General features: G+C 33.0%; 1 protein-coding gene across 3 annotated transcripts in view; it reads left to right on the top strand.

Annotated features, from left to right (window-relative positions):
* Positions 1-9,017, top strand: part of LOC144974794 (plexin-A4-like) — a 300,472-nt gene extending 291,455 nt beyond the window's left edge. For 2 of the 3 annotated variants that reach the window (XM_078918062.1, XM_078918063.1), the window contains 3 exons: positions 43-118; positions 1,011-1,085; positions 1,618-9,017. In XM_078918062.1, the coding sequence (XP_078774188.1) occupies positions 43-118; positions 1,011-1,085; positions 1,618-1,716 (250 nt within the window). In that variant the 3' untranslated portion in view covers positions 1,717-9,017. The remainder of the gene's footprint in view (positions 1-42; positions 119-1,010; positions 1,086-1,617) is intronic. The other variant, XM_078918061.1, reaches the window with a different exon arrangement.
* The last annotated feature ends 4,791 nt before the right edge of the window (positions 9,018-13,808 follow it).

The following is a 13,808-nucleotide window of genomic DNA, read 5'->3' as shown; positions in this document are numbered from 1 at the left end:
TCATAACGTTCCTCTTTCCTTGTGTATTAATTCACCACCCAGGTATTACCAAGACATCAAGATAATGCCAGCCATTAGTGACCAGGATATGACAGCCATGCTGGCGGAGGAATCAAGGGTATGTAGTATGACGTTACTGCTTATACACAATCCTGTTTTTCTTTCATGATTTTCCTCCATGATTTAGTGCTGCTTACACACCTGATTTGGTTTATCTAATAATCGTTAGATAGTTTTTATATTTATATTTATATTTGTTATTTTAAAAAAGGCCCCAAAGTCTCATTATTTTAGTACTTAATTATTGATCCAAGGATAACTTGGGATGATTTTTAAAATGAAAATGCTGAAAACGTTGTACCCTTTTTAATATTATATGAAAAATGATGAGAAAAAGGTGTTGTGTCGTTGAAAGGCAGATATGAGATTGATGAATCCACTGACCTTTTGACCTCCCATGCTGGGCGGGAGGTCACTTGCTGTGTCTTCTATCCCCTTATATATGTTTTCCAAGTTGCTTTCTGTCTTTTTCTTGTAATGGAATTGCTTGGTTTTGTCCTGACTCTTGCTGGGGTCTTTAACTGAAGGGAAAACAGTCAAATGTTTAGTAATTGTTTTGGGAGATTATTTTTATTCGTTGTAAATCATCTCTCTGATATGTTTTGTTAGGAATATTTTCTGTTTTGGATATATTCTGTAAACATATGAGTGTATTCCTCTTAGTGGGAGCCACCGTTGATATCAAGATGAGACTTTTTGGTGATCTCAATCTAAGTACAAAGATGGTATGCTCTTGGAATCTACATCTGTTCCCTGTTCGAACTAATTCCCCTTTGTCTTGCTTTTTCTTGCTTTTATTGCAGTTCTAGAATTTTTTGACTATCCCATTTTCTTCCTTTTTACTGGTGCTGATATGACCTAAATGTTTGGCAAGTGCTGTTAAACCCTTAAAAACTAACAAACAAAACTATTTTGATGCAATGTGTCACTCGTTCCATTTTTATTCACAGACTCACCAGAATGAGTTCAACACCAACGCTGCCTTGTTAGAATTGTACAAATATGTCAAAAAGTATTTCGAAGATGTGAGTATATTATGATATCACATTGTTTGAAAAACTAAGAATTGTATAGTCCTATGCTATTTAACGAAACCTAGAAGAGCAGTTTCAATTGTTTTTTATTGTAACAAGAACATTTCAACTGTATGTGTTGTATTAATTTTTAAAATTGTGTTTGTTGTAAATTGATAACGAATTTTAGACCAAAACGTTCTTTTTTACATATATTTTTTTTTAATCATTATTATTATTATTATCATCATCATCATCATCATCATCATCATCATCATCATCATTATTATTATTATTGTTATTGTTGTTGTTGTTGTTGTTGTTATTATTATTACTATTATTATTATTGTCATTATTTGTAATACCATTATTGTTGTTACTATTAGTACTATGATTATTCAATTAACTGATCAATTATTTTTTTTATAATTTGATCAACATCTATGCAATAGATTGCTATTTCAATCCTTTAATTCCCCTTTAAGTTACCTCATTTTTTATTTTCTCGCTTCCGTATTCATCGCTATTTTTGCATCATCCACAGATCTACACCGCCTTAGAGGAAGACGAATTTGCCAAGAAGAGCAAGCTGACCAGCAAGTTGGAACAAGTAGCTAATGCTATGGATGGAACGATCTGCTGACCTTGACCCCCAATAATCTCCATATCAAGATGGCTCCTATTGCCCAAACATTTCAAGGATGATAACGATAAACAAAAAAACCCTCAGAGATTTTGAATGACTGCAGTGGACAACACAGCTTTTTGCACTGATTCAATTCTCGTGATATCTTCCAATGTGCAATTATTGGAAAGATACAATTTAGAATAAACACAGTGTGTGAGTGACTAGTTGCTTTAATTTTACACTCAATACATGTGCATTGCCCACGTGGAAAAGAAAGTGGGTTTCTGATGAGATAGTAAACCTCAGTGGAAACAGAGCTTATCTCCAAATGTTGACTGTTACTTCATATTCATCGGTTTCAAATTCCAGGATATTTTCATGACTGATATCGTCATCATCCTTTTCCATACAATTGTCTTCCACTGATTTCATCTACGCTGCCCTCCTGGATCACTGCAACTGGTCTTAGTTTTTATCTCAGACATTTCTTGGAAACATCCCAAAATTATGATTTTAAAAAGACTTTTCATTTATTGATTTTATGGAACTTGATGAAGAAGTGCTTGTGTAATTTTTTGATTCTTTAGAAATTTTTAATTAAAGGAAGACAAAGACGGTGTGTTATGAAACAGTTGTGGAGAACTCTCAATATATTCATCAGATCATCAACCTTGGCCCATCTTGTCCAAATCTTGATACATTATGAAGACAGTACAGTGCTATGTTTTTTGTTAATTCAACCCAGATATAATTCTATAATTCATATATTGATATCAATTCATTCCTCCTGGCTGGATAAACAACTGATGATTTCTCTGCAGCTTTTTCAAGCACATGTTTATTGACACTGAACCAAAGAGAGACAAAAAACAATGGGAATGTCATTAAAGTGTTTCAGAAAACGTGATCCTCAAAAATGTACTCTTACTTGTCCAGGTGGACAGGTAACATAAAAATTGAATTTAAAGTCAAAACAATCTCTAATTACTAAATATGTTTTTGGTTTTTGTTTTTCAAATCAAGAATCAATCTTTATTCTTCATTATAAAAAGTTTTGATCTAATTTCATACTTGAGACATAAAACTCAAATGTTTGTGTCGTTCTTGTTCACCGTGATTGACAGAGAAGATGGATCCCATATGTGCTTTTTTTTAAAAGAAACTTGACTTTTACTTTATTGATTGGCTAGGAGTTTTTAAAATGATATCAGGAATATATTCCGATTATAAAGTCATGAATCAGAATTACAGAGAGAAAAGCAAAGATATACGAAGGACAAAATACATAAACACTCATAGAAAATTTTCATCATATTGTTCAATTTTTGTTTAATCCAGATGCTCATAAAGACCGAAATATTTTCTGTCTGTAGCTTCAATATCAACACTACATTCTGTGATGGAGAAAGATGAATGTTTTAGTGCTATCAAAGATATGTTGTACAAGTACAATGCTTTTTCTTCTCTCAATTGATGTTGATTGATCATAGTGGAGATTTTATCATTACATTTTTCAATTCATTTTTTTTTTAATTTTCATGTAAACGGTGCTAAGTAGAAGTTGTTGGCATGAAATATACTAGATGTCAGATTACCATTGACATTATTTTGTTTGAAATAAAATTTTGTGTAAATTTTTTTGAGAAAATGCAATGCATCATTGATGTGAAATATCACATGATCAAGATGAAGTGAGTAGAGTGGTAAGAATAGTACATTATCTTGAATAGGAATCTGTTTATTAGTGCTTGAATTGCATTCTGTATGCTGTACAAAAGCATGGGCTTAAATAAAGTAAAAATCAGGCCATGTTTTAAACTGCATAGAGTTCTTTTTTTTTTTTTTACTCCTGATCCTTACCTCCACTCTATCAGGTTGTTTGGTCCAAGTTATATTTGAAAGAAAGTAATTTGCAATAGACCGGCATCCTATCAAAAGGATAGCAAGCGATCACTGTTATTCATTTTGTCCTACAGTCAATGAAAAAACTCTTACCCCACTGGCCTTTGAACTTAAGGCTTTTTTCTTTGTACAAAATTTTGTGTTCTGTGATGAAATGATTCAATGTACTTATGATAATGACACTTGAAAAGGTTCTAGTAAAATGATGAGCATTCTGGCGTGACGTGTCATGAATAAGTTTTAAAGTGATCGATTTTAGCCAATACATTCTTCCTTGTAAATGATTAATCTCGCTTTATTTTTAAAATTTTGTTATGATATGAATAAAAATTTGAATGGAAATCTGATAATGGGTAAGTGGTCACTGGTTGTAAAATTGCTAGTTAAGAAGAGATTTTTATTTTTTTATTTTTCTATTAATTATGTGAGGAGAAAAAAATCTTGGATTCAACACTTGATAGACCTTTGTGTGAGGAAATCGGTTTCAGCCATTTGTTGACTGCAATGGAAAACAAACAGTTGCCATTCAAGCTGTTGGTTCATAGGTCTTTTATCGTGTGAACAAACAATGCAAAAGAATTTAACAAAGAGTAGTATATTTTATAAATTGTATCAAAGCTTTAAAAACATTTATTTAAATTTCTAGTAACATAACCAATTGTTGATAATGTACGAGAGTTTACTTTTCCTTTGATTAATGCTCAAATATCAATGCAACGTTTTTCTTCACTCCAATAACTGTAGTCAATTTTAACAAAGAATAATAAATCAACATTTAAAAATGAGCAAAATATGTAACAAGAAAGCTTGATGCGCCATCTCTTCCTCAGGCAATAATAAAACAATAAAAACGGTTGCGTGGGCTGGATTGACGTGAGCAGATTTTTTAAAATTCATTGTTAAGTATTTTGTAAGTTTTTGTTTCACTGTCTTTTTACCAGAGGCAAAGAAAGAAATGAATACTTATTTATTTAGCAAAAAGTGTCAAAATTAATTCATTGTTTTGTGAAATAGTTTCAAAGAGATCAAACAATTCATGTTGAATCAAATTTGTCCTATTCAGCTTTTCAATCTTATTAAAATTTGGCAGATGGTAGTGATTGCAGGCTGTTTACACAAAATGAGTATTTGAGAAGCGCATATATTTACAATATTTTATACATAGCCAAGAGCAAAAATGATTTTTAAAAGGATTGGGAAATGTGAATATCGATTGTATTTTATGTGCCAAAGATTTTGGTTTGGATTATTTGATACAAAGCTTTACTTTAAATTACAAATGATAAAATTTACAAGTAGATACTTGATATATACTTACAAAACAAATCGTAAAATTGTGGCATATAGTTTTGTATCTTTTTGTGTGTGTATTTTTTCATGTATTTATGGCATATTATTGATGTTTCGATGAAAATCAAAAAGGACGAGATTATAGTTATGACTTCTTTGCATATGCTGTATACAATGAGATTGGTTAATTGTCATTGTGAAATTAATGTGAGTATGGGAATGGTTTATAAAGATCTTACTCTTCTCCATTTGTGATCAAATGTAACATTGATCATCTGATAAATTTCAATTTAAAAGGACAGGGGAACTAGTAGAGTAGAAAATATAGTGTCATTAGCGTTTTCAATAAATTTTGTAAAAAATATTTTTTTTAAATGTATAAATTCTTTGGCTGTTATATATTTTTTTAACTCACCACAATTTTGGAGCGGGTGGTTGGATGGGAGCATCACCCTTGAATCATATACCTATGATGTTCGCATGGGTGTACGATCCGATAGTGATGTCGTTTCTTCTTCTCTTTACTAGCCTATCCTGCTTCTTTGGTTTGTGATTGTATTTTTGACAGGGGATATTTTTTTTCCTGTAAATCCTCTGCCTGTTTGTTCTTGGTTATTTATAATTTAGGTTATGATTTTGATTGACATTTGTACTATTTTTGTTGGATTGCTTGTTTTTTTTGTTTCAGCGGTCTCTCATATAACCTCAATTGTGTTGGAAGAGACCTAAAGCAACAAACAAACAAAAAAAAAAACAATTTTGGACATACTTTTATTCAGGGTGGGTTGCTCAGTTCTGGGTATAGGCCTATCCATTGAGGGAAAAAAGATCAAACCCGTCAAGACCATATGAAAATCGAGTATTTTTTAATTCATTACAGAAAGTGGTGTATAGAGTGAAGGGATGAAAGAGGTCTGCTATTCTGTATCAATGTGTAAAAATTTTTTAAGATAATTTGTAAAACATTTTATATTTATAATTAGTTATTTTTACATCAATGTTTAAGATGAATGTTGGGAGAATAAGACACAACACTAATTAATTTACTTGTCATCAGTTGAAATGACACAGACAAGTTAGTTTATCCCATTGTCCATCTCTTGAAAAAATAAATTAATAAAGCAATGGTGGGGGGGTTGTTTTTATTTTTGCAGACCTATATATATTAATTTTAAAATCAAATTCTGGGAACTTTTATCAATTGATAGATGTGATTAGTGACAAACAAAACTGAGAAATCAAAATGTAATCATATTACTTAAGCTGGTCATCCTTTTCATCCGACTCTGACCTTGAACTCAAGTGCAATTCTATTATCACTCATTCCATATTCTACGGATATATCATGATTCTAGGTTACGTTTGCGAAGATATGTTTGTCATTGTCATGAGTCATTGTTTTGGATTGAGATTGCTCGGGATCCTTGACTGAGAGGGAAGCAGTCAAATGTCTAGTTCCTTTCATTTAGTTTTTTTTTCTTTGTAAATCATCTCTCTTGTATGTGTTAGTACAGTTTTTAGTTTTGAATTCATTGTACTTAGCAAACATATTGAAGGGCATCCTTCATTGCGGGATCCTTTGCTCGCTCTTGGATGGGACTTTTAGGTAATGTCATAATAGGCACATGGGTGGATTGCTCGTGGAATCTTCTGTTCCCTATTTGAACGCTGGGTGGGGTTCCTACCTCCCGTAGCGGGCAGGGAGGTACTTGCTATGTCTTCTATCCCCTCTTATCTGTTTTTCAATTGATTTCTGTCTTTGTCTTGGAATGAGATTGCTTGCTTTTGTCCTGACTTTGGTCGGAGTCCTTGGCTGGGAGGGAAACAGTCGAATGTATAGTTATTGTTTTTGGAGATTATATTTTTTTCCTTGTAAATCATCTCTCTGTTATGTATTATTATATTTGTTATTTTGAATTTATAATGTAAGCATTTGAGTGTATTCCTCTTTGTTGGATATTGTGCTTGTGTCCTGATGAGACTTATAGGTGATCTCAAACTATGTACTTTGATCATTGATAGTGTGCTCTTGGAATCTACATCTGATCCCTATTTGTTCCCAGTTCCCCTATGTCTTACTTTTTCTTGGGTGCTTTATTTGTTATTCTAGAACTTTTTACTATCCCATTTTCTTTCTTTTTACTGGCGCTGATATAACCTAAATGTGTTGCAAGCGCCGTAAAACCCTTTAAAACAAACAAACAAACATTAGTTGGGACCTGTGCTTGTGTCTGGATGAGACTTTTAGGTGATCTCAGACTAAGCACTTTGATAGTGTGCTCTTGGAATCTACATCTGTTCCCTATTTGAACCAAGTCCCCTTTGTCTTACCTTTTCTTTTGTGTTGTAATTCTAATTCTATAACTTTTTACTATCCCATTTTCTTCCTTTTCACTGGCGCTGATATGACCTTAATGTGTTGCAAGCGCCGTAAAACCCTTAAAAACAAAACAAACTATTTGAACGAATCCCCTTTGTCTTACTCTTTCTTTTGGGCTTTTCTTTTATCATCATATACATTTTTACTGACGTTGAACGACTTTAAAATGTTGCAAGCACTGTAAAACCCCTAAAAACCAAACATACCAAACAATTTTTTTTTAAAGAAAAAAAGATGTAGATAGGATGTTGGATTAATAATTTTGTGTTTTTCGTATTTTTTTTCATTGAACCTTGAGCTCATAGTCTCTCCTTGTAGACCTTTTGACTCTTATGTAAACAGGCTAGATTTCATTTTCTGTTACATCAAAACAGTTTGTTTTTTTGGGTTTTTTTTGTTTGTTGTAGTCTTAATGTCTTTATTCATGATCAAAGACCTTTTCTCATTCTGTCTTTGGTAGCCTTTATCATAGGATGATAATATATGAAATGAATATGTAAAGGAAATCTGGGCCCTTTTTAAAAAAATTCCTACCAACCAAAAGACTAAAGAATCAAGTGTCATCTCCGGCTTTCTGAGTCTTTTTGATCACTGCAAAATGCAACAACAAAGTCATGAAGACTCCAGAGTAGAGATAGTAGAGATTCTAATGGGGTCATAATATAGACTTTGTGTAGTGTAGTATAATGCATGCTTCTCTTTCTGCAACATTTTCCTGCCCTTTATTTCTGGATTGTGTTATGTGTTTGAGCTTTGTGTATATGTATGTGTGTGTGTGTATGTAGTGGTGATTATGAGTTGTGTGTATATGTGTGATAGAGAGAGAGAGAGAGAGAGAGAGAGAGAGAGAGAGAGAGAGAGAGAGAGAGAGAGAGAGAGAGAAAGAGAAGGAAGAAGAAAGGAGTGAGTTCTCAACATACAGTAAAGAGTTTGTTTTTGAAGAGTCTACATGAGTGATATCGTATCTTTTTACAAGGATTACCTTACTGTTAGTTGCCATTCATAATTTGTGGATGCATGTATGAATTGATGTATTATTTACCTTTCTATGTAATTATCACCAAAACGCATCTTTTTCTCTTGTACTATCACATCATGTTGTAATTAGTTTTACCAAATCGTAAATAATATATGAAGTATCTTTTAAAATAAACTTACCATCATTTGAGCATTTGTAATTTAAAAATTTTGTTAATCATCGTTATTATACCGCCTTTGTCAATACACACTTTTTTTATGTCCCAAGTTTTTGTTAAGAAATTGATAATATATTCATGAATTTTTTTATATTGATTTTGTAATGATGACTGAGCTGTTTGGATTTTTAAAATGATTTGTCAAGTGCTTCGAGAAATTTATTATTTTCACTGCTGTCATATTTGGGGGGGGGGGGGGGGGTTGTTTTTTTTTTGTTTTTTTAATTTATCTGATTTTATTGGATTTTATTTTTTAAAATTTATTGTTCGATTTTTTTTTATTTTTGGGAAGGGAGGGGGGGCTGGGGGTATTATATGTATTTTACGGGCTTTTTTTTTTTTAACTAAACTAATTGATGGTGAATATATTTGTAAAGTGTAAGAAAGATTGAATATGTGATTTAAGTTAGAAATTGAAATGAATGAATGAATGAATATAGATTGAATGATAGCTTAGATGGATGGCATGACTTGGATGAATGGAATATGAATTCATTGCCCATATTGTACATTCAACTCATTCAAATAAAACAATTGATCAACAAATTGGTTGTCCTAGTTGTCCTGTCGTTTTCATTTGCTTTCCGTGTCTGACATATCTGCCAACCATAGTGGGCAGGGAGGTCACTGGATGGTCATTCTATCCCCCTTATAAATGTTTTCCTATCTGTCTTCTGTCTTTGTCTTGGAATGAGATTTACTTACTTTTGGCCTGACATTGGCTCGGGTCCTTTGCTGGGAGGGAAATAGTCAAATGCATAGTTATAGTTTTGGGAGATATTTTTTTTCCCTTGTAAATCATCTCACTGTTTTCTACCATTAGGGTTTTGCTTTGGTTTTTTTTTTGGTTTGATTATAATATATAATGATATGTAAGCCTTTGAGTGTGTTCCTCAACCTACGCTTATGTCTGGATGAGACTTAGGTGATCTCTGGGCAGGGAAGTACTCGTTCTGTCTTCTTTCCCCCTATATATGTTTTCCAATTACTTTCTGTCTTTGTCTTGGAATGAGATTACTTAGTTTTGTCCTGTCCTTGGCTGGAAGGGAAACGGTTCAATGCTGGGTGGGGTTCCTGACCTCCCATAGTGGACAGGGAGGTACATACTGTGTCTTCTATCCCTATGTCTGTTTTCCAACATGCTTTCTGTCTTTGTCTTGGAATGATATTACTTAGTTTTGTCCTGACCCTGGCCGGAGTCCTTGGCTGGGAGGGAAACAGTCGAATGTATAGTTATAGTTTAGGGACTGGGTGGGATTCCTGACCTCCCATAGTGGGCAGGGAGGTACATGTTCTGTCTTCTTTCCCCTTATATTTGTTTTCCAGTTACTTTCTGTCTTTGACTTGGAATGAGAATACTTAGTTTTGTCCTGACCCTGGTCAGAGTAGTGTGCTCTTGGACTCTACATCTGTACCCTATTTGTACCATTCCCCTTTGTCTTACTTTTTCCTCAAGTCATTTAAATTATACATCCTGGGTGGGGATCCTGACCTCCCATAGTGGGCAGGGAGGTACATGCTGTGCCTTCTATCCCACCATACCCGTTTTCCAATTGTTTTCTGTCGTTGTCTTGGAGTGAGATTACTTGGATTTGTCCTGATCCTGGCTGGAATTCCTTGGCTGGGAGGGAAACAGTCAAATGCATAGTTATTGTTTTGGGAGATGATATTTTTTCCTTGTAAATCATCTCTCTGTTATGTATTATTATGTTTGTTATTTTTAATGTATAATGTAAGCATTTGAGTGTATTCCTCTTTGTTGGATTTTGTGCTTGTGTCCGGATGAGACATAGGTGATCTCAAACTAAGTACATTGATGGTTTGCTCTTGGAATCTGCATCTGATCCCTATTTGTTCCCAGTTCCCCTTTGTCTTCATTTCTCTTGGGTGCTTTAATTGTAATTCTAGAACTTTTTACTACCCCATTTTCTTCCTTTTTACTGGCGCTGATATAACTTAAATGTGTTGCAAGCGCCGTAAAACCCTTAAAAACAACAAAAAACAACAAATTATACATCTAGAATGTTTTTACTATCCAATTTTCTTCCTTTTTATTGGCGCTGATATGACCCAAATGTGTTGCAAGCACAGTAAAACCCTTAAAAACAAACAAAACAAACTTAGGTGATCTCAAACTAAGTCTGGGTGGGGTTTTGACCTCCCATAGTGGGCAGGGAAGCACTTACTGTGTCTTATATCCTCCTACATCTGTTTTCCAACATGCTTTCTGGGTGGGGTTCCTGACCTCCTATCGTGGGCAGGGAGGTACTTGCTGTGTCTTCTATCCACCTGAATCTGTTTTCCAATTGCTTTCTGTCTTTGTCTTGGAATGAGATTACTTGGTTTTGTCCTGACCCTGGCTGAGAGGGAAACGTTAGTTTTGGGAGATGATATTATATTTTCCTTGTAAATCATCAGGCAGTTATGCACTGTATTATGCTTTGTTTACATATTATATATGATATGTAAACATTTGAGTGTATTCCTCTTAGTGGGGATCACCACAGAGGTAACTTTTCTACAGTGCAACCTCTGGATAATGACAACCCCTGGATAGTGACATTGACCCCTGGTAAGTGCTTTACGTATTCACAGACCTCACCACACCCCCTTTTTCACCACCTTGAAACCCCCGGAATAACGACACCCCTGGATAACGACATAATTTTCCAGTCCTGGGCAATGTGTCAATGCCGTTATCCAGGGGTTGCACTGTATATATAATCTTCATTTTTGGGGTGTTACTTAATTTTAAGGGATTGTTAAGATAAAAAAAATAAATAACAAGAAAAAAATTTGAGCTTTTATATAGTGTGCACTATCCACTGAGCAAAGTGACCGAATGGTTAAGGCATTGTATTGTGACCTGGTAGGTTCCAGGTTTGAGTCCCACTTCAGGCACCTTAATTTTTTTTCCTTGGACAAGATTATTAACCCCCAATTTGCTCACTTTGGACAACATGAGTGATTCATGTTGACATCAGATATCTTGTTTGACGGAATATCTATATTCCTTCATGGAATACCTAGACAACGGTATCTAATGATGCCATGGCAGAAGAGCGTTTTTTTGTTTTTTTTTTTAATATCCACTAAATGTGCTCAAAGCGCTTTATAAGTCCCTAGCCAACAGCAACACTTAACATTTAGGATGAGATTAGACGCATGTTAGTGTTAGGCAATATTTCATTTATTTTTTTTGGACAGAACAATGCTATTAATGGCCAGGTACTCATTTTACAACTGAATACAGCAAGAGAATGTGAATAAAGAGCCTTTTCCAAGGACTCAACTGTGCGCCGCCGCTGAGAGCGGGACTCTAACCAAGAAGGAAAATGTATGGAATGGATCTTTTTCATGTACAGTATTTTTTCTTTCTGTTCAGTCTGCAACTATTTCATTCACCTCTTTCCATATTTGTATTGTGCACCAGTGCCTGGCCATAATATATTCATAATTCTGTTGTTGGTCTACCATGAACATACAAACTCTGACTTACTTTCGTATCAATCCAGTTATTTATTTCATGGCACTTAATTATATAAACATGTCATTTCTTTGTATATTCACCACATTGAATATCAAGTTGGACTGTACCTGATGCTAGAAATAATGTTTACATTAAAGCCGATATCTTAGGGTCGATGTCATATAGAACAAAAATATAGAAAATAGAATGTCTCTGAATAGATATTTGCTTAAAAAGTCATCAAAAGTATATAATATGTGACAAAAAATACACACGCATACATATACATATACTCATGCAGACATACCCAAATCAAACATAAATGCATACTTAATTTTAGGGGGGGGGGGGGGGGGGGTGGCAAGGTACAATATACAAAATATGCACACTTCATATTTTCATATTTTTAGAATGGATTTTGTTTGTTTCTTGTTGGGGGGGGGGGGGGGGTGTTTCTTTTCTTTTGTGTTGTTTTATTTTATTTTTTTTTTTTTTGTTTCCTTTCTTTTTGTGACATTTCTTGGACATTATGTAATGTTTAATCTGTTTTCTTCTTTTTTATATATCTATATTCACAATTCTTGAGCATATCAATATCAATTTTTTTCATACAAATTTTGTTGACAATGAATAAAAATTTCTTTGCTAACACGAAACATCAACAGAAAAAATTATTTTAAAAATAAATAATAATAATAATAACAATAATAATAATAATAACAAATAATAATAATAATAATAATAATAATAATAATAATAATAATAATAATAATAATAATAATAATAATAATAATAATAATAATAATATTAATGAATGATTCCAGCACTATGTAAATTTCGTCTGGACGATGCATAAACAGTAACAATCAATTCGCAAGAACATTGCTGTATATTCTGAGAATCAAGGATTTTAGAGACAAAAGTTATTAGCCAAATACACCATATATAACTTAACTAGTATGGCTCAGCATTATTCATTAGAACTAATAAACATTTTCAGCAGTACCGTCAAAATAACACGGGTAACAAAGTAAGTTGCAATTCAAGACAAAAATAAATACAATTTTGAACACAATAACGAACAAGAGTTTGTGAATATAAATTGTCTCAGCCTTGGAGTTATAAGATACATATACATAACATATACATCCTGTCACATAATAAAGAAGAAAGCATAAACAACAATAAAGGTTTTCACCTTGCAAATTCTAAAACTCTGAATATTTGCGTGAACATTTACATGTAGACAACGGTTTTGAATGTGCACTAAAAGCAAATCAAATTCTTTTCAGATTTAAATTCTCACAATTCATAATTTTAATGCCAACTTTTAAAAACACCTTTATTCTTTTGACGCAATGCTTTAAAAAAATATTTTAAAAGTATAATTAATGACACGGCAAATCAAAAGCAGCAATATTCAATGATATCATAAAACTATTTGATTATGTCTTGAAGAAAATATACTTACTTAACTCTCTCAGGTTTGTAACTTAGAAAAAAAAGGGGGGAAATTTCCACTGTAATACTGAAAGATTGAAATGAATAATGAGGAACATTTAAAGTTAGATCCCTCTCCTTAAATATAACAAATACATTTCACAGCTTAACATTTACATTCATAAAATACTTGATATGGCTTTCTGTAATTCAACTGAAAAATGCTATAACTAAAGTTTAAAACAATTTATAGTTCATTGCGAAATTCAAACAAATCTAATTTGAGTAATCTTTCTTTTTCTTCTTTTATTCATATCATTTTGCTTTCCGTGTAATATTTTCTTTAACTCTGGTAAGATTCTATTTTCTTCCATTCGTTCTTCTTAATGATGGGTTTCTTTTTCTTTCTTTCCTTCCTTTATTTCACTGA

The sequence above is a fragment of the Berghia stephanieae genome, chromosome 6 (assembly GCF_034508935.2).
Source record: "Berghia stephanieae isolate SIO BIC M18660-M18661 chromosome 6, UCSD_Bste_1.3, whole genome shotgun sequence".
NCBI classification, from domain to species: domain Eukaryota; kingdom Metazoa; phylum Mollusca; class Gastropoda; order Nudibranchia; family Aeolidiidae; genus Berghia; species Berghia stephanieae.
This window is presented reverse-complemented; position numbering and strand designations above follow the sequence as displayed.